Here is a 19024-nt window from a genome sequence, read left to right on the forward strand (position 1 = left end):
AATCTATTTCGGAGTATCAGGGCTTCGGACGAGAACTCATCTGTTACACCGGCACTTCATGTTTTTGAAACTTAATTGAACTCCAGACGATTTTTGCGTTCAGTATGCAACATTCAAAGCGACACCATCAATTTCCAACACGTTCTGACATCATTTGCTATTTTTCAGTCCTTTTCCAATTTGTTTAGAGAGCTAAATGACCGTGAAATTGAAAATAACTACAAAATGAACTCTGAAAATGTTGGAACTTGGCATGGTATCATCATTTCACCCGCATAGCATGTGCAAAAGAGTAGAGAGGGTCACGGCAAAAACTGGACGCACTTCGTGTACAAACTGGACAATCTCTTTCGGAGTATCAGGGTTTCGGACGAGAACTCATCTGTTACACCGGTACTTCATGTTTTTTAAACTTAATTGAACTCCAGACTATTTTTGCGTTCAGTATGCAGCATTCAAAGCGACGTCATCAATTTCCAACACGTTCTGACATCATTTGCTGTTTTTAGTCATTTATCGATTTGTTTAGAGAGCTAAATGACCGTGAAATTGAAAATAACTACAAAATGAACTCTGAAAATGTTGGAACTTGTCATGGTATCTTCATTTCACCCGCATAGCATGTGCAAAAGAGTAGAGAGGGTCACGGCGAAAACTGGACGCCCTTCGTGTACAAACTGGACAATCTCTTTCGGAGTATCAAGGTTTCGGACGAGAACTCATCTGTTACACCGGCACTTCATGTTTTTTAAACTTAATTGAACTCCAGACTATTTTTGCGTTCAGTATGCAGCATTTAAAGCGACGTCATCAATTTCCAACATGTTCTGACATCATTTGCTGTTTTCCAGTCATTTACCGATTTGTTTAGAGAGCTAAATGACCGTGAAAATGAAAATAACTACAAAATGAACTCTGAAAATGTTGGAACTTGGCATGGTATCATCATTTCATCTGCATAGCATGTGCAAAAGAGTAGAGAGGGTCACGGCGAAAACTGGACGCACTTCGTGTACAAACTGGACAATCTATTTCGGAGTATCAGGGTTTCGGACGAGAACTCATCTGTTACACTGGCACTTCATGTTTTTTAAACTTAATTGAACTCCAGACTATTTTTGCGTTCAGTATGCAGCATTCAAAGCGACGTCATCAATTTCCAACACGTTCTGACATCATTTGCTGTTTTTCAGTCATTTACCGATTTGTTTAGAGAGCTAAATGACCGTGAAATTGAAAATAACTACAAAATGAACTCTGAAAATGTTGGAACTTGGCATGGTATCTTCATTTCACCCGCATAGCATGTGCAAAAGAGTAGAGAGGGTCACGGCGAAAACTGGACGCCCTTCGTGTACAAACTGGACAATCTCTTTCGGAGTATCAGGGTTTCGGACGAGAACTCATCTGTTACACCGGCACTTCATGTTTTTTAAACTTAATTGAACTCCAGACTATTTTTGCGTTCAGTATGCAGCATTTAAAGCGACGTCATCAATTTCCAACACGTTCTGACATCATTTGCTGTTTTTCAGTCATTTACCGATTTGTTTAGAGAGCTAAATGACCGTGAAATTGAAAATAACTACAAAATGAACTCTGAAAATGTTGGAACTTGGCATGGTATCATCATTTCATCCGCATAGCATGTGCAAAAGAGTAGAGAGGGACACGGCGAAAACTGGACGCACTTCGTGTACAAACTGGACAATCTCTTTCGGAGTATCAGGGTTTCGGACGAGAACTCATCTGTTACACCGGAACTTCATGTTTTTTAAACTTAATTGAATTCCAGACTATTTTTGCGTTCAGTATGCAGCATTCAAAGCAACGTTATCAATTTCCAACACGTTCTGACATCATTTGTTGTTTTTCAGTCATTTACCGATTTGTTTAGAGAGCTAAATGACCGTGAAATTTAAAATAACTACAAAATGAACTCTGAAAATGTTGGAACTTGGCATGGTATCATCATTTCACCCGCATAGCATGTGCAAAAGAGTAGAGAGGGTCACGGCGAAAACTGGACGCACTTCGTGTACAAACTGGACAATCTCTTTCGGAGTATCAGGGTTTCGGACGAGAACTCATCTGTTACACCGGCACTTCATGTTTTTTAAACTTAATTGAACTCCAGACTATTTTTGCGTTCAGTATGCAGCATTTAAAGCGACGTCATCAATTTCCAACACGTTCTGACATCATTTGTTGTTTTCCAGTCATTTACTGATTTGTTTAGAGAGCTAAATGACCGTGAAATTGAAAATAACTACAAAATGAACTCTAAACTTTTGGAACTTGGCATGGTATCATCATTTCACCCGCATAGCATGTGCAAAAGAGTAGAGAGTGTCACGGGGAAAATTGGACGCACCTCGTGTACAAACTGGACAATCTTTTTCGGAGTATCAGGGTTTCGGACGAGAACTCATCTGTTACACGGGCACTTCAATGTTTTTTAAACTTATTTTAACTCCAGCATATTTTTGCGTTCAGTATGCATCATAATAAAACAGAAAAGACAAAAACTATATAAAAAGTACTCGAAAATAAATAGCAGAAAATAAATAATGCAGAAAAGAAAAAAACTATAAAAAATTCTTATATTCACAAAGAAACTAAATACAGCAAAAAATACTTAGAAATAAATAGAAGAAAATTATATAAAAAATTGTTGGGGCGCTGCCCAGTGGGCCAGCCAGAACTAGGGTTTGCAAATACAGGCCCAGAAGCGCGAGCAGGCTCACAGGGCAGCGCGCCGAAGTTAGGCCCAGAAGGCTGTTATATAGAGAAGTTCGAAGGAGCAGCCGCGGTTGGGTTTATAAACCAGTCCGGCTGCCCTTCGCTCGGTGAGGTGGGACTTAACATTGTGCACCGTCGGTGGCAGCGCACAACCATTAGTACCGGTTGGTGGCTCCAACCGGTACTAATGCGTGGGTGGTTCCAACCGGTACTAAAGGGGGCCGTTTCCCGCCGCTTGACCAGGCGAAAATTGGCCTTTAGTACCGGTTGGAGCTACCAACCGGTACTAAAGGCCCCTCCTATATATATGGCACTTACAAAAAATTCAGTTTCATCGACCATCACTTCTTCTTCAACTGCTTCGCGCGACATCGCCGTTGCCGCCGCGCCTTCAACCATCGCGCGCCGCCCTCGCCGCCCCCGCCGCGCACCGTCGCCCCGCCGCCCGTCGTCGCCGTCTCGCGCCGCCGCCCCCGTCGTCGCCGTCTCGCGCCGCCGCCTCCGTCTTCGCCGTCTCGCGTAGCCGTCCCCGTCGTCGCCCCGGGCCCGCCGTCCGTCGTTGCGCCGCCCCCGTCGCGTCGCCGTCTCGCGCCGCCGCCCGTACGCCGCCGCCCCCCGCTCGTACACACACACACAGAGAGAGAGACACGCACACATATTTTTTTTTACTTATTTTCTGTTTTCTGTTGTTTAGATTGATGTTAGATGAATTACGTAAATAAGAACGTCAGAATGTTAATGTTAGATGAATTAAATGGAAAAGATGTTAAATATTAATGTCAATTTTAGATGAATTAGCTAGATATATATTAATGAGGTATATATATGAGATTTGAACTAGTTGAATTAATATAACTAGTTTATTTTTAGTATGAAAATTAATAGAACAACTTTATTTTTAGTAAGAAAATTTAGGTATATGAGATTATTTGAACTAGTTGAATTAATATAACTAGTTTATTTTTAGTAAATGCTTTGTTGAACTAGTTGAATTAGTAGAACTAGTTTATTTTTAGTAAGAAAATTTAGGTATATGAGATTTGATGATCTAATTAAAATATTACTATATATAGCTACTTTATATATTTTAGTAAGAAAATTAATAGAACTAGTTTATTTTTAGTATCTTAGTTGAATTATTTGAATTAATAGAACTAGTTTATTTTTAGTAAGAAAATTTAGATATCTGAGATTTGATGATGTAATTAAAATATTACTATATAGAACTAGCTACTTTATTTTAGTAAGAAAATTAATAGAACAAGTTTATTTTTAGTAAATGCTTAGTTGAATTAATAGAACTAGTTGAATTAATAGAAGTAGTTGAATTAATAGAACTAGTAAGTGTTTAATGTTTCACCTATATGAACATAGGAAATGTGGTCTGACGACGAAAAAGATTTCATTAAGTGCGAATACTGTGAAGACCAGCGCGGCCTGTGCGACAGAAATTTCCTAGTTGATGATAGGCGCTTCAGCATCAAGCTGGATGAGACCTTCGAAGTGGATACAGTAAGTCACAACGACAAGTCTTTTTTCGTAATTAAGCATGACTTATATATGCTTCATTTGCTTCAACTTATAATTTTAAATTTTCACTATTCTACTAGCGCATCCCCTGCCATGCAAGAATTTTTGTCTTGGATAAGATAGGTTTCAGTGCTATGGAAACTATGGAGGTAAAGAGAGTTTACCTGAAGACCGAGCATGGTTATACTTTCAACATCAAATTATACAATGCAGACACGTACACCTATTTTCAATGCAAAACTTGGCAAGCACTATGGAAGGCTTATGCATTTGAGCCTGATATGGTTATCACCTTTGATATTCGTCCGGAAGATGATATTGAAGGTAATAAAGACATCTGGGTCGATGTGCAGACGCCTCCAGTTCTACCATTATGTGAGTTTCTCAACCATATTTAAGTCTTTGATATTGTTTATTCAAAAATAGTTGACAACAAATTTCTATTGACAGCTTATTTCCATTCAAGCAAACATGTCCGGCGCTTGGTAGACAGGATCTACTACTGTCCCGGAGCTGAACTAAACTGCGATGAGATAAGTCATTATGTTTCATGGCTTGAGGATCTTCATACTGTCAAGACAAATTTTCTTCCTGCACTTAGAAATGTTAGTACTCAAAACGTGCGACCAATAGTGATCGTATTGAACCACGGTCACATCTATTTACGAAAGATGGTAAGATTTTTACTATTTGTCCTCAGTGCATCTTTTGCATACATTATTTTTTTGCTAAACTTTCATTGCTAAGTATATTAATTACTATATGATGTTCTTTAACAGGGACTCCCGATGACAGTTGTGCCTCAGTGGATCGAGACTAAAGGTCACATGTCAATGGTTAGCTTACGGCCAAGATACCGTACATTGCACATGAGTGCATTCAGGATTTCTAATAGCGATGAATGCTTAATAGTGAAAGATTGGAGCAAAATTGTTAACGATCCCAGCAGAGAAGTACTAGGGGGCAGCAATGAGAAGCACAACCCACAATTAGGAGACAGGTTCATCTGCATGCTCCAGTATGATGAATCAGGAGAGCTATACATGTTCTATGCTATTTTACCTGAGAGAGAGCAGCAGGAGTGATTTAGCTAGTTCATGCTCTTAGTACTTTTGTCCTCTCATGTCCGTGTTCTTTGTCCTGAACTTAATCTCAAAGGGTGATTTGCTTTTGTGGTGTTATGAACGCTTATAATATGATGACCATGTTGAACTCGATGATATCTTTGCTTCTGGTACAAGTGAATATTTTTTCTTTAAGCTAGTGTTGGTGCTGATTAGATAGCGGTAATGACTATGATGATTAAACAGTGGTAATGATGACTATGATGATTTTTAGCTAGCTAATTTACTGTTGTTGATGATATGATGCAAGAGTTTTTATATTAATATGATGATGATGAGTTATTATATCATTTATAAAAGAAACCGCAGATTAGTTTCAGCTGGATGGATCCTAGCTAAGTGATCAAGTATATGCCATATCCATATTATACTTGATCACTTAATTATAGGTGATCAAGTATAATATGGATATGGCATATACTTGATCACTTAGCTAGGATCCACATGCATCCAGTCGAAACTAATCTGCGGTACTTTCACCTAATGATTTAACAACTAAAATAATCACTAAATTAAATTGAAAACACAAAATTAAAGGAAAAATAAAAAATAATACCAAAACACCCCCAAACATTTAGTACCGGTTGGTGTTACCAACCGGTACTAATGTCCTGCACGCTTATTGGAAAGTAGTTCATCACAGAAACCAGTTTCTGAGACACCTACACCAATTAGTGAGGAAGTTAATGATGATGATCATGAAACTTCAGATCAAGTTATTACTGAACCTCGTAGATCAACCAGAGTAAGATCCGCACCAGAGTGGTACGGTAATCCTGTTCTGGAAGTTATGTTACTAGACCATGACGAACCTACGAACTATGAAGAAGCGATGGTGAGCCCAGATTCCGCAAAATGGCTTGAGGCCATGAAATCTGAGATGGGATCCATGTATGAGAACAAAGTATGGACTTTGGTTGACTTGCCCAATGATCGGCAAGCCATTGAAAATAAATGGATCTTCAAGAAGAAGACTGACGCTGATGATAATGTTACTGTCTATAAAGCTCGACTTGTTGCGAAAGGTTTTCGACAAGTTCAAGGGATTGACTACGATGAGACCTTCTCACCCGTAGCGATGCTTAAGTCTGTCCGAATCATGTTAGCAATTGCCGCATTTTATGATTATGAAATTTGGCAAATGGATGTCAAAACTGCATTCCTGAATGGATTTCTGGAAGAAGAGTTGTATATGATGCAACCAGAAGGTTTTGTCGATCCAAAGGGAGCTAACAAAGTGTGCAAGCTCCAGCGATCCATTTATGGACTGGTGCAAGCCTCTCGGAGTTGGAATAAACGCTTTGATAGTGTGATCAAAGCATTTGGTTTTATACAGATTTTTGGAGAAGCCTGTATTTACAAGAAAGTGAGTGGGAGCTCTGTAGCATTTCTGATATTATATGTGGATGACATATTACTGATTGGAAATGATATAGAATTTCTGGATAGCATAAAGGGATACTTGAATAAGAGTTTTTCAATGAAAGACCTCGGTGAAGCTGCGTATATATTGGGCATCAAGCTCTATAGAGATAGATCAAGACGCTTAATTGGACTTTCACAAAGAACATACCTTGACAAAGTTTTGAAGAAGTTCAAAATGGATCAAGCAAAGAAAGGATTCTTGCCTGTGTTGCAAGGTGTGAAGTTGAGTAAGACTCAATGCCCGACCACTGCAGAAGATAGAGAGAAGATGAAAGATATCCCCTATGCTTCAGCCATAGGCTCTATCATGTATGCAATGCTGTGTACCAGACCTGACGTATGCCTTGCTATAAGTCTAGCAGGAAGGTACCAAAGTAATCCAGGAGTGGATCACTGGACAGCGGTCAAGAACATCCTGAAATACCTGAAAAGGACTAAGGATATGTTTCTCGTATATGGAGGTGACAAAGAGCTCATCGTAAATGGTTACGTTGATGCAAGCTTTGACACTGATCCGGACGATTCTAAATCACAAACGGGATACGTATTTACATTGAACGGTGGAGCTGTCAGTTGGTGCAGTTCTAAACAAAGCGTCGTGGCGGGATCTACATGTGAAGCGGAGTACATAGCTGCTTCGGAAGCAGCAAATGAAGGAGTCTGGATTAAGGAGTTCATATCCGATCTAGGTTTCATACCTAGTGCATCGGGTCCTATGAAAATCTTTTGTGACAATACTGGTGCAATTGCCTTGGCAAAGGAATCCAGATTTCACAAGAGAACCAAACACATCAAAAGACGCTTCAATTCCATCCGGGATTTAGTCCAGGTGGGAGACATAGAAATTTGCAAGATACATACGAATCTGAATGTTGCAGACCCGTTGACTAAGCCTCTTCCACGAGCAAAACATGATCAGCACCAAGGCTCCATGGGTGTAAGAATCATTACTGTGTAATCTAGATTATTGACTCTAGTGCAAGTGGGAGACTGAAGGAAATATGCCCTAGAGGCAATAATAAAGTATTATTTATTTCCTTGTATCATGATAAATGTTTATTATTCATGCTAGAATTGTATTAACCGGAAACATAATACATGTGTGAATATATAGACAAACAGAGTGTCACTAGTATGCCTCTACTTGACTAGCTCGTTAATCAAAGATGGTTATGTTTCCTAGCCATAGACATAAGTTGTCATTTGATTAACGAGATCACCTCATTAGGAGAATGACGTGATTGACTTGACCCATTCCGTTAGCTTAGCACTCGATCGTTTAGTATGTTGCTATTGCTTTCTTCATGACTTATACATATTCCTATGACTATGAGATTATGCAACTCCCGTTTACCGGAGGAACACTTTGTGTGCTACCAAACGTCACAACGTAAATGGGTGATTATAAAGGTGCTCTGCAGGTGTCTCCAAAGGTACTTGTTGGGTTGGCGTATTTCGAGATTAGGATTTGTCACTCCAATTGTCGGAGAGGTATCTCTGGGCCCACTCGGTAATGCACATCACTATAAGCCTTGCAAGCATTGTGACTAATGAGTTAGTTGCGGGATGATGTGTTACGGAACGAGTAAAGAGACTTGCGGTAACGAGATTGAACTAGGTATCGAGATACCGACGATCAAATCTCGGGCAAGTAACATACCGGTGACAAAGGGAACAACGTATGTTGTTATGCGGTCTGACCGATAAAGATCTTCGTAGAATATGTGGGAGCCAATATGGGCATCCAGGTCCCGCTATTGGTTATTGATCGGAGATGTGTCTCGGTCATGTCTACATAGTTCTCGAACCCGTAGGGTCCGCACGCTTAACGTTACGATGACAGTTTTATTGAGTTTTGATGTACCGAAGGAATTCGGAGTCCCGGATGAGATCGGGGATATGACGAGGAGTCTCGAAATGGTCGAGACGTAAAAATCGATATATTGGACGACTATATTCGGACTTCGGAAAGGTTCCGAGTGATTCGGGTATTTTTCGGAGTACTGGAGAGTTACGGGAATTCGTATTGGGCCTTAATGGGCCATACGGGAAAGGAGAGAAAGGCCTCAAAAGGTGGCCGCACCCCTCCCCATGGTCTTGTCCGAATTGGACTAGGGAAGGGGGCGCACCCTTCCTTCTTTCTCCTTCCCCCTTCCCTTCTCCTACTCCCACAAGGAAAGGAGGAGTCCTACTCCCGGTGGGAGTAGGACTCCCCCCTATGGCGCGCCTCTCCTCTTGGCCGGCTGCCTCCCCCTTGCTCCTTTATATACGGGGGCAGGGGGCACCCCAGAGAGATAACAATTGATCCTTGAGATCTCTTAGCCGTGTGCGGTGCCCCCTCCACCATATTACACCTCGATAATACCGTTGCGGAGCTTAGGCGAAGCCCTGCGTCGGTGGAACATCATCATCGTCACCACGCCGTCGTGCTGACGAAACTCTCCCTCAACACTCGGCTGGATCGAAGTTCGAGGGACGTCATCGAGCTGAACGTGTGTAGAACTCGGAGGTGCCGTACGTTCGGTACTTGATCGGTCGGATCGTGAAGACGTACGACTACATCAACCGCGTTGTGATAACGCTTCCGCTGTCGGTCTACGAGGGTACGTGGACAACACTCTCCCCTCTCGTTGCTATGCATCACCATGATCTTGCGTGTGCGTAGGAAATTTTTTGAAATTACTACGTTCCCCAACAGCCTGATGATTCGTCAGTGACACGTAGGAGGCACAACTGGCATTGTTCTCCTCTGCGATCGCCTGCAACCGCGCCTCCGCGGCGGCGGCTTCCTGGCGAGTGGCGGCTTGAGCGAGGACGCCATCGTAGATGGCACGCTGCTCCGCGATGAAGTTGGGGTTCACTGCGGCCATGGGCCGCCACAGCCTCCTCGCTCGCCCGCTCGCCGTAGATCTGGCCCTCCGCCAGTCAGTGCTGCTCCAGGAGGAATAGGTTGTACCGGTGTTCCTCCTGCACCTGCTGGAACGTCTACAAAGGCGCCAGCGCAGGATGCCCCTCCGGCATGGCGACGTTGTAGTGCGCGTGCGCCTGCTCCACGGTGAAGTCGGCGTGCACAGGAGGCGCGGGGAGCCGGGGAGGTGTCGCCGGAGCCCGTCTCCATCGTGGTCTCGTGCTCGTCGTCGGAGACCTGGGGCGAGCTGGCCGGGGAGGGGCTAGTGTTGTTGTGTGGAGTTAACCGGGTGTGGCCGCCTCTATATAGCGGATTCCGGTGAGGCGAGGCATCCGGGTGCGTCAATGAGTGGCAGTGGAGTGGGTTTCTCGGTCGGTGAGCCTGGTTAATGCTGGCATACGGGTGGACAACTGCATTAAACAGACGTGGTAGATATCCGTCCCGTCCCGTCCAGTCACACGGTTCCGGCATTGAACAGGCGGGACACCGGAGGCGCATCGCGGGCAGCGCCCTCGGCCGGCGCGCCGTTTCAATGGCGGAGGCAGTGAGAGGTCGCATCCGCCCTGAGCCATCTTCAATGTTGAGCGGCGCGCCTACAGCGGCATGAATGCGGGTAGCTGACGTCGGACGAAAACGTGTGTGGATGAGGGTGAAGGGGTTTTGGTGGACTAGGACGGTTAGAAGCGTGCTTGAGATCGGTCGAACTTCCGCAAAGCCCCCACATTAGTCTTCGGTTTGCGGGAGAAATCGCGTCCGGACCCTGCCGCGGACCGATATAGATTCACGCTGGATGACTCCATTGTCCGAACAGTATGGTTCAAATGATTGCGGGAGATTTGCTGGTCCGCTCTGAAGATGCCCTAAGTCGTGCTACACACTTGCACGGCGGGTATATGTTGACTCCTATCCTCTGCTTCGACGAACTAGACTCCTGCAGCTACTTCAAGCTGCATCTTTTCAAGAGCAAAATGGCATATGCATGTCGGCGTGGCAAAAGTTAGTAAGCGTACACCAGCGACGGTAGGCGGCAAGAGACTACAACAAAAGACATAGGAAACAAGAAATTACCAAACAAAATGATGAAGAAAACGGGCAGAACGTGCGCTAACTAGAACTAGTTGTCGATGAACCCGGCTTGGTATTTAAATAGCCGTTGGCTGGTGATCCATGGAGTGGAAATCGTTGAATTCGTAGCTAACGCGTGTGTGTCTGATGTTTGTTGTTTAAATTAAGGGACATCTTGTTTGGGGTTGCTTTAATCATCAGCTCTCGGAGGCTACTAATTTATTCACTCGTGTAGTACCTCTTCAGTTATACCTAGCTACGTCGACTATCATGTGAGTATCAAGCGTTCTTCTGCGTTTGCTTAACGTAATTTGATTTTATAAAATACTAGTATCTTGGTAAACAAATACTCCCTTCATCTCAGAATAAATGACTCAACTTTGTATTAATTTTATAAAATTAATATTAGTACATTGAGTTGAGTCACTTATTTTAGAATGAAAGGAGTATAAGACATTTTAAAATACTAAAATAATGATCTAAAACATCTTACATTTGTTTAGAGAGAGAAAGTGCTACTCGTGGACCATGTTTGACAAGAAATGGAATCATGCCCGGACGCCGCCGCGCTAATTTCTATCTGCAAAATCACTGTCTTGATCAGTAAGGTCCATGTTTGACCAGAAATGAAGATACTTGGCGAGGAAGACAAGTCAAGTTGGTTGGGATAACACTAAGTGCTCAACCTGGGTGACCGTGTTTGTGTTGACAACCTCTGTTCTTTGCTCGAAAACGTCATATTAGATCGCTATATATATATATATATATATATATATATATATATATATATATATATATATATATACACACTGTTCTGGTTTATTAGTCTCCTTTGTATTTCGTGCCAAATTTTAATATTAAATTTAACTAACAAAATGTTAATACATGTCATAAAAAAGAATATAATTGAAAACTATGTTCAAATACGAATCCAGCGATATAATGTTTGGTGCCTTGCATTAATATTGTGCTAGTTAAATCTTTAGTCAAAATTTGGCACAAAATATAAAAAGGACTTATAAACCATGATGGAGGTAGTACTTTTTTTAAGAAAAACTTTCGATCTATTCATCAACTGTCAAAGTAGTACAAAGAACACCAGAAGTAAAAAATACATTCAGAACCGTAGGCCACCTAGCGACGACTACAAGCACTGGAGCGAGTCGAAGACGCGCCGTCATCATTGCCCCTCGCTCGTTGGACCTGGGCAAACGTTGTTGTAGTAAACAGTCGTGAAGTCTCGTGCTAAGGCCTCATAGAACAATTGCACCCGAACAACAACTTCTGCCGATGAAAAGAAGCGTAAATCAGAAGGATCCAACCTATAGACACATGAACTCAGACGAACGAAAAACGGATCCAAGAGATCCATCGAAGACAAACGCCGACCGAATCCCACGAGGTCCGTGGGAGATAAGCCTCCACACGCCCTTCAAGGATGCTAAAACACCACCGGAACAGGGGCTAGGCGGGAAGGACATTATTCTATCTATGTATCAGGTGAGGGTTGGTATCTCCGTCAAGCAAATCACGTGATATTTTTCATGTAAGGGTTAGTATCACGTGATATTTTCCCCCTAGCACTTTGGAGTTGGCTAGTGATCAAAGCGTCAAGCAAATCACAGAAGGCTTATCGCGTGTGGTGGCGATGTTTTTTTTAAGAGGGTCATCTCCGGCTTCTTCATCTGGATAATGCATGCAGCCATACTATTAAGCAAAAGATTTAAAAACAGTATGAGATATAGTATAATCTCCCAAGAAGAGCGAAAATAACATGATGAAGTGATAAAAAAGTTGTCACAACAGACGAAAATAGGTCAAGATGACTAAACACCTACCTATTATTGACCGTCATCCAAAGCGGTTGTAAGCATCCCATACTACCATCTCTCAACGGTTGCACCCAATAGCCATATGCTTCTGGCTTCCGCATAACTGAGTAACAACCACTTACGGATCCAAGCAGTGGCTCTGTATATAACCTGCAAAAAAATTATAAGAGTTTGTCTGTTAAAAATCATGTCATTTCTGCAGTTCCATATAGCGCAAAGTAATGTGTGTACTACTATTCAAATATGTCCTGCAGTACTCCATCCAGCCACGTCCCAAATAACATGTAATATTGGTTGGAGGGCTAATATTAATGGCTGTATGAATCGTACGCCATAAAAGTATGGCAAGAGGACATTTGAGAAAGAGGTGTTTTATGGTTTCATCTTGATCACAAAAACAACATCGTTTACTACCCTCACATGTTCATTTGGCCAAGTTATCCTGCCAGAATTACTTTCTTGTGAACAAATCGCATCAAGATTTTGATTCTTAAAGGAATTTTAATCTTCAAATATGAATTGATTTCGGAATTGGATCAGAATCAATTAAGTCTAAATACATAGACTTGACGGGGAATATCCCATTCACAGATAACTTCCAATGAATCATATCTGGCTCATCAAAGAGATGAACATCCATTAACCTTCGCACAAGATGTAGCCAACTGTCTCATCAGTCACCTACTAGTGACCTCCTGAACTGGATATTTAAAGGGTCAGACTGTAATATTGTAGCAATATAAGCATCCTTATGTCGCACAATATTATAGAGAGAAGAATATTGTGTGGCTAGCGGCGTCTTTCCTAACCAAGTATCTTACTAAGAATATAGTTGTGTTACCGCTCCTAATTATAAATTTAGTTCTATGAAAGAAAGTTGCTTTTGTCCTTATTAGCCCCTTCCAGAAAGATGGATCATTGGATCTTACAAGTATCTTCTCAAAATCTAGTCGTGTGTTTGTGATATTAATTGTGTAATGAAACAAGTTTATTCGTTCTTTCATGTACTTTCTACTTTTCAAAATACCTGTCGTGATTTTAGTTTGAGTAGTACTTATTATATGTTTGCAAGGAATTAAAAGTTGCGGGCAAAGAAGAAGAAGAAAACCTCACATACGCAGTTACGCCACGAGAGGCGCGTTAAAGGAATACCTCTATGCAGGCATCAGCATCTTGTTCTACAAGGACCATGTTTGTTTGACAAGTAAATAGATTCTTGGCGAGGAAGAGAAGTCAATTGGGATAAATCAGGCGCTCAATCCAGCCATATCTATGTTGACAGCCTCTGTTGTGTGCTAAGAGCAATTTCAATGGGCGACCCATTTCGTCCGCGGCCGTCCGTTTGCGTCGGCGCGGACCGCGCCGACCCAAACGGACGCTTGTCCGTTTTTCGTCCGTTGGCGACCCATTTCCGGCCCATTTTATAGCCTGATTTGTGTCAACGCGGACACGCGATGGACGCGCGCGCGGTCGCCTACTCCTGTCCCCGGGCCCGCTGGTCTGTGGCACATTGGCCTCCCTCCCCCCGGCCAGCAAGCAACCCTCGCCCCCCGCCTCCTTCGTCACCGACGCCGCCGTCCATTTTTTGCGGCGACTCTTCCAGCTGCCGTCGCCTCCACATCCGCCTAGCAACGCCGCCCCTACCCCCAGTCGCCCGCCGCCGCCGGAGAGCAAACTAGTTCCCGCCGCCGCTTCCCCCACCGCACAGCCGCCCGCGACCAAGTAGACGCCTCGCCGCCCCCGCCACATACGACCGGCACGCTCGTCGGACGCCGTCACACTCGTCGGACGCCGGCAGGGCAGCTAGCTGGTCTGTGGGCGCCGCGTCTCCCCTCGCCGGCCGTCTCCTTCTTCGACGCCCGTAAGTTGTACGACAGTTTGCCAAGGTACGAAAATGGACTCCGCCGACGAGTTCTTTTTCCAAAATTTCATTTGCGACTCCGACGATTCGTCGTCCGACGACGAGGAGGAGATATTGGCTGTCGTGTTGGTCCATCACCACCTCAACAACCAGCGGCCGTTGTTCCGTGGCTCCATTCCGGGCCACCTTCCGGCGTTGAATCGTAACCGAGAGAGCGGGCATTTCCTTCTCTGGAATGACTACTTTGATACAACAAACCCGTTGTTCAAACATCACAAATTCCGCCGCCGGTTCCGTATAAGTAGGCATGTTTTCAACCGTATTAGGGAGTGGTCGGCTATGATGACTACTTCGAGTGCAAAGAGGATGCCGTCGGCAAGATTGGTTTCTCCTCTTATCAGAAATGCACTCCCGCCATCCGAATGCTTGCATACGGAGTGCCCGGTGATCTCATTGATGAGTACGTCCGTATGAGCGAGTCTACATGCCTAGAGTCCCTGTATAAGTTCTGCAAGGATGTTATTGCTGTGTTTGGCCCTGAGTACTTGAGAAAGCCGACAGCTGCAGATACAACCCGTTTGTTGGCGATGAATGCTAGCAGGGGCTTCCCGGCGATGCTTGGCAGCATAGACTGCATGCACTGGGAGTGGAAGAACTGCCCTTCTGCTTGGCAAGGGCGGTATAAGGGACATGTCAAGGCTTGCACTGTCATACTAGAGGCCGTGGCGTCTCAAGGTCTCTGGATCTGGCACTCTTTCTTTGGCATGGCTGGATCACACAATGATATCAACGTGCTTCAGCGCTCGCCGGTGTTTGCTAGGCTTGCCGAAGGCAACAGCCCACCGGTGAACTTTACTGTCAACGGCCACAACTACGACAAAGGGTACTATTTGGGTGACGGTATCTATCCTCAGTGGACCACTATTGTAAAGACAATACCCAACCCTGTTGGAGAGAAAAGGAAAATATTTGCCCAAGAGCAAGAGAGTGCTAGAAAGGATGTCGAACGTGCCTTTGGTGTTTTGCAATCTCGATGGGGCATCGTTCGGTATCCTGCTAATACTTGGAGCACGCAGAAACTATGGGAGGTGATGACTGCTTGTGTGATCATGCACAATATGATCGTAGAAAACGAGCGCCCGGAACGTCTGTACGATCAAGGCTTTCAGTTTCAGGGTGAGAATGTTGTGCCTGAGCATGGAGTTGCGGCAACATTTGAGCAGTTCACTCAGTTTCATGAAGACATGCATGATTGGGAAACTCACGTGCAACTGCAAAATGATTTGGTTGAGCATATGTGGACTCATGTTGGCACCCAATAGATGTATCTTCTTTTATTCATTTGTAAAACTATGTGAAACATTTTTATTTTTTATTTGGCCTGTAAACTAATACTATTTATTTGGGCGGACTATTTTGTTTGTTAAATTTTCATTTCACAATGCAATGCAAAATGGGCGGCCAGCCGGCCATGCCTGCACATATGGATCGGCGCGTTGGGCGCGCTGCCGACCCAAACGGACAAAAAGCGGACGAAATCGTCGTCCGTTTGGGTCGGCCCGTTGGAGTTGCTCTCAAAAGCACCGTTGATTGCTACGTATATATCAACCCACGTGTCGTTATCTAGAAGCCATCTTCTCAAAATGAAAGACGTTTTGTCTAGAAGCCAGCCCCGTGCGGATATGCCGTCGATGTCGACCAGTAGCTCCATGCCTGCGTACGACGGCTTCCCGGCAGACCACACGTTCCCACCAGCCCCCCGGGGTCCATCCAGCGTCCGGGGGCTCTACCTGCACGCATCACGGCTGATCTCACCCGCACCGCGACGAAACGCCTCACCTCTGCCTTCTCTACCCCGGTGGCGGTGGGTCACAGGCGCGTGGCCATCAACCCGTGCTCGGCGACCCGAGGCCATGGTCAAAGCGCAGCCGCGAACGGCATATAAATATCCACCTCCCCGACCCGAGTCTCACAACAGAAACACACACATCTCCCAGTCTCAACCAACTCAAACAGCAGTCGCTGATATCTTCTACATGGGTCTCCTCTGGATGGTGGCGGCGGCCGTGGCGGCGGTGCTGGCCTCGTGGGCGATCAACGCGCTGGTGTACCTCGTGTGGAGGCCGCGGGCCATCACCCGGCAGCTCCGCGCGCAGGGCGTCGGCGGTCCGGGCTACAGGTTCTTCGCCGGGAACCTCGCCGAGATCAAGCAGCTCCGCGCCGACAGCGCCGGCGCCGCGCTGGACATCGGCAACCACGACTTCGTCCCCAGGGTCCAGCCGCACTTCCGCAAATGGATCCCCATCCACGGTAGAAAGCCGAGCCTGTAGATTCCTCTCCTCTAGAAGATCTAGTTCGTGATCTCACGCCATTTCCTGCTTGCAGGGCGCACGTTCTTGTACTGGTTCGGAGCCAGGCCGAGCCTGTGCGTGGCCGACGTGAACGTGGTGAAGCAAGTGCTCTCCGACCGAAGCGGGCTGTACCCCAAGAGCATCGGGAACCCGCACATCGCTCGGCTGCTCGGCAAGGGGCTCGTGCTCACCGACGGCGACGACTGGAAGCGCCACCGCAAGGTCGTCCACCCCGCCTTCAACATGGACAAGCTCAAGGTGTGTGTCTTGTTTAAGCATGCACAATGCGTATGACTTGCGCTAACTGTTATTTGTGTGACAGATGATGACGGTGACCATGTCCGACTGTGCCGGGTCAATGATGTCCGAGTGGAAGGCAAAGATGGACAAGGGCGGCAGCGTGGAGATTGACCTGAGCCACCACTTTGAGGAGCTAACCGCGGATGTCATCTCCCACACGGCATTCGGTAGCAGCTACGAACAAGGGAAAAAGGTCTTCCTAGCGCAGAGGGAGCTCCAGTTTCTTGCCTTCTCCACCGTATTCAACGTGCAAATCCCAGCATTCAGGTAAATGCAAGTTCTTGTTCTTCTTCTTGTATCATTATTAGTCTGAATCAACTCACAACGTACATTTTCACCAAGCAGAAATTAATTTATGTGTGTTTGTGGAATTAATCAGGTACCTTCCAACTGAAAAGAACCTCAAGATATGGAAGCTTGACAAGGAGGTGAGGACCATGCTTATGAACATCATCAAAGGCCGCCTTGCCACCAAAGACATCATGGGCTACGGCAACGACCTCCTCGGGCTTATGTTGGAGGCGTGTGCGCCTGAGGACAGGCAAAATCCGCTTTTGAGTATGGATGAGATTATAGATGAGTGCAAGACCTTCTTCTTTGCCGGGCATGACACCAGCTCACACCTGCTCACATGGACCATGTTCTTGCTGAGCACGCACCCTAAGTGGCAGGAGAAGCTCAGGGAGGAGGTGCTAAGAGAGTGTGGCAACGGTGTTCCCACAGGTGACATGCTCAACAAACTACAGCTGGTCAACATGTTCCTCCTAGAAACTCTCAGGTTATACGCCCCTGTATCGGCCATTCAGAGGAAGGCGGGTTCGGATCTCGAGGTTGGTGGCATCAAAGTGCCTGAAGGCACGGTCTTGACGATCCCCATCGCGACGATACATCGTGACAAGGAGGTATGGGGAGAAGATGCCAACGAATTCAAGCCAATGAGGTTCGAGAATGGAGTGACGAGGGCCGGAAAGCACCCCAATGCCTTGTTGTCTTTCTCTAGTGGGCCGAGGTCATGCATAGGGCAGAATTTTGCAATGATCGAGGCCAAGGCCGTGATCGCCGTGATTCTTCAGAGGTTCTCGTTCTCCCTATCACCTAAGTATGTTCATGCCCCGATGGACGTGATCACGCTGCGGCCTAAGTTTGGGCTTCCTATGGTCCTCAAGAGCCTCGAGATGTAGAAAAATGTGTATGGTGTTAAGTATAGCACAGGGTTTTTGTATTACTTGACTGGAACTTAGCTTATGTTGCGCACTAGATAAGCTTGTAAAATCATCGATATATAATGTACCCTATTTGTAAATATAAATAATAAAGTGTTTTTATTAATAAATTATTGATTTTTCTTACCATCGGTCACCTTTATTTTCCCAAATAAAGACCATATCAAAGAACCTGAAAGAACATTCTTGAAGGTTCCCAAATCTGGTAAAAAAAACCCGAAAGGGAACCTTCCTAAAACTGTTCTAGGCTCAAATAGCTGAATGGGGCCCTAGGCCCAAACCTAGTTAAAATTGAAATGGTATACCCTAAAATCACAAGGGCTTGCCCCTCCTCTTCCTATAATTTTGTGTGCATTGTCTTTCTTTCCTGTGTCCCTTTGGCGCCACCTCCCTTCAGGCATCTTGTATCACAACCCGCAAAAAAAATGCACCTTGTATCACAAGTTACTAGGGACACACTATGATGCCGCCTCCCTCTAGATCAACATGAATGAGTTTTTCCCCCTGTTTAAGGATTACATAGCTTAGTTGGACGTACTACATTTCCAGCAGTATCACGGGCTAGCCCGTTAGAAAAGAATAACTTATGATAAAGGCACATATTATGGCTGCCAAATTAACCATGCCCCCAAAAAAATTGGCAAAAGCAAAGGCAAAACCACA

The 19024-nt window shown here is 44.9% G+C and overlaps 1 protein-coding gene across 1 annotated transcript; it reads left to right on the top strand.

The window, feature by feature from the left end:
* Positions 1–16464: 16464 nt before the first annotated feature.
* Positions 16465–18471, top strand: LOC109760302 (cytochrome P450 709B1). The gene is made up of 4 exons (XM_020319132.3): positions 16465–16797; positions 16873–17096; positions 17161–17405; positions 17518–18471. Exons 1-4 carry the CDS (start codon positions 16524–16526, stop codon positions 18317–18319), a joined length of 1545 nt encoding a protein of 514 aa, XP_020174721.1. The 5' UTR covers positions 16465–16523; the 3' UTR covers positions 18320–18471.
* The last annotated feature ends 553 nt before the right edge of the window (positions 18472–19024 follow it).

This window comes from Aegilops tauschii, chromosome 2 (assembly GCF_002575655.3).
Source record: "Aegilops tauschii subsp. strangulata cultivar AL8/78 chromosome 2, Aet v6.0, whole genome shotgun sequence".
NCBI lineage: Eukaryota > Viridiplantae > Streptophyta > Magnoliopsida > Poales > Poaceae > Aegilops > Aegilops tauschii.

Excerpts from the sequence above, each read along its gene's own strand:
- LOC109760302 (XM_020319132.3), top strand. The coding sequence starts at position 16,524 with ATGGGTCTCCTCTGGATGGTGGCGGCGGCCGTGGCGGCGGTGCTGGCC. Across the intron at positions 16,798-16,872 it reads CAAATGGATCCCCATCCACG|GGCGCACGTTCTTGTACTGG; the intron begins GTAGAAAGCCGA and ends TCCTGCTTGCAG. Across the intron at positions 17,406-17,517 it reads GTGCAAATCCCAGCATTCAG|GTACCTTCCAACTGAAAAGA; the intron begins GTAAATGCAAGT and ends GGAATTAATCAG.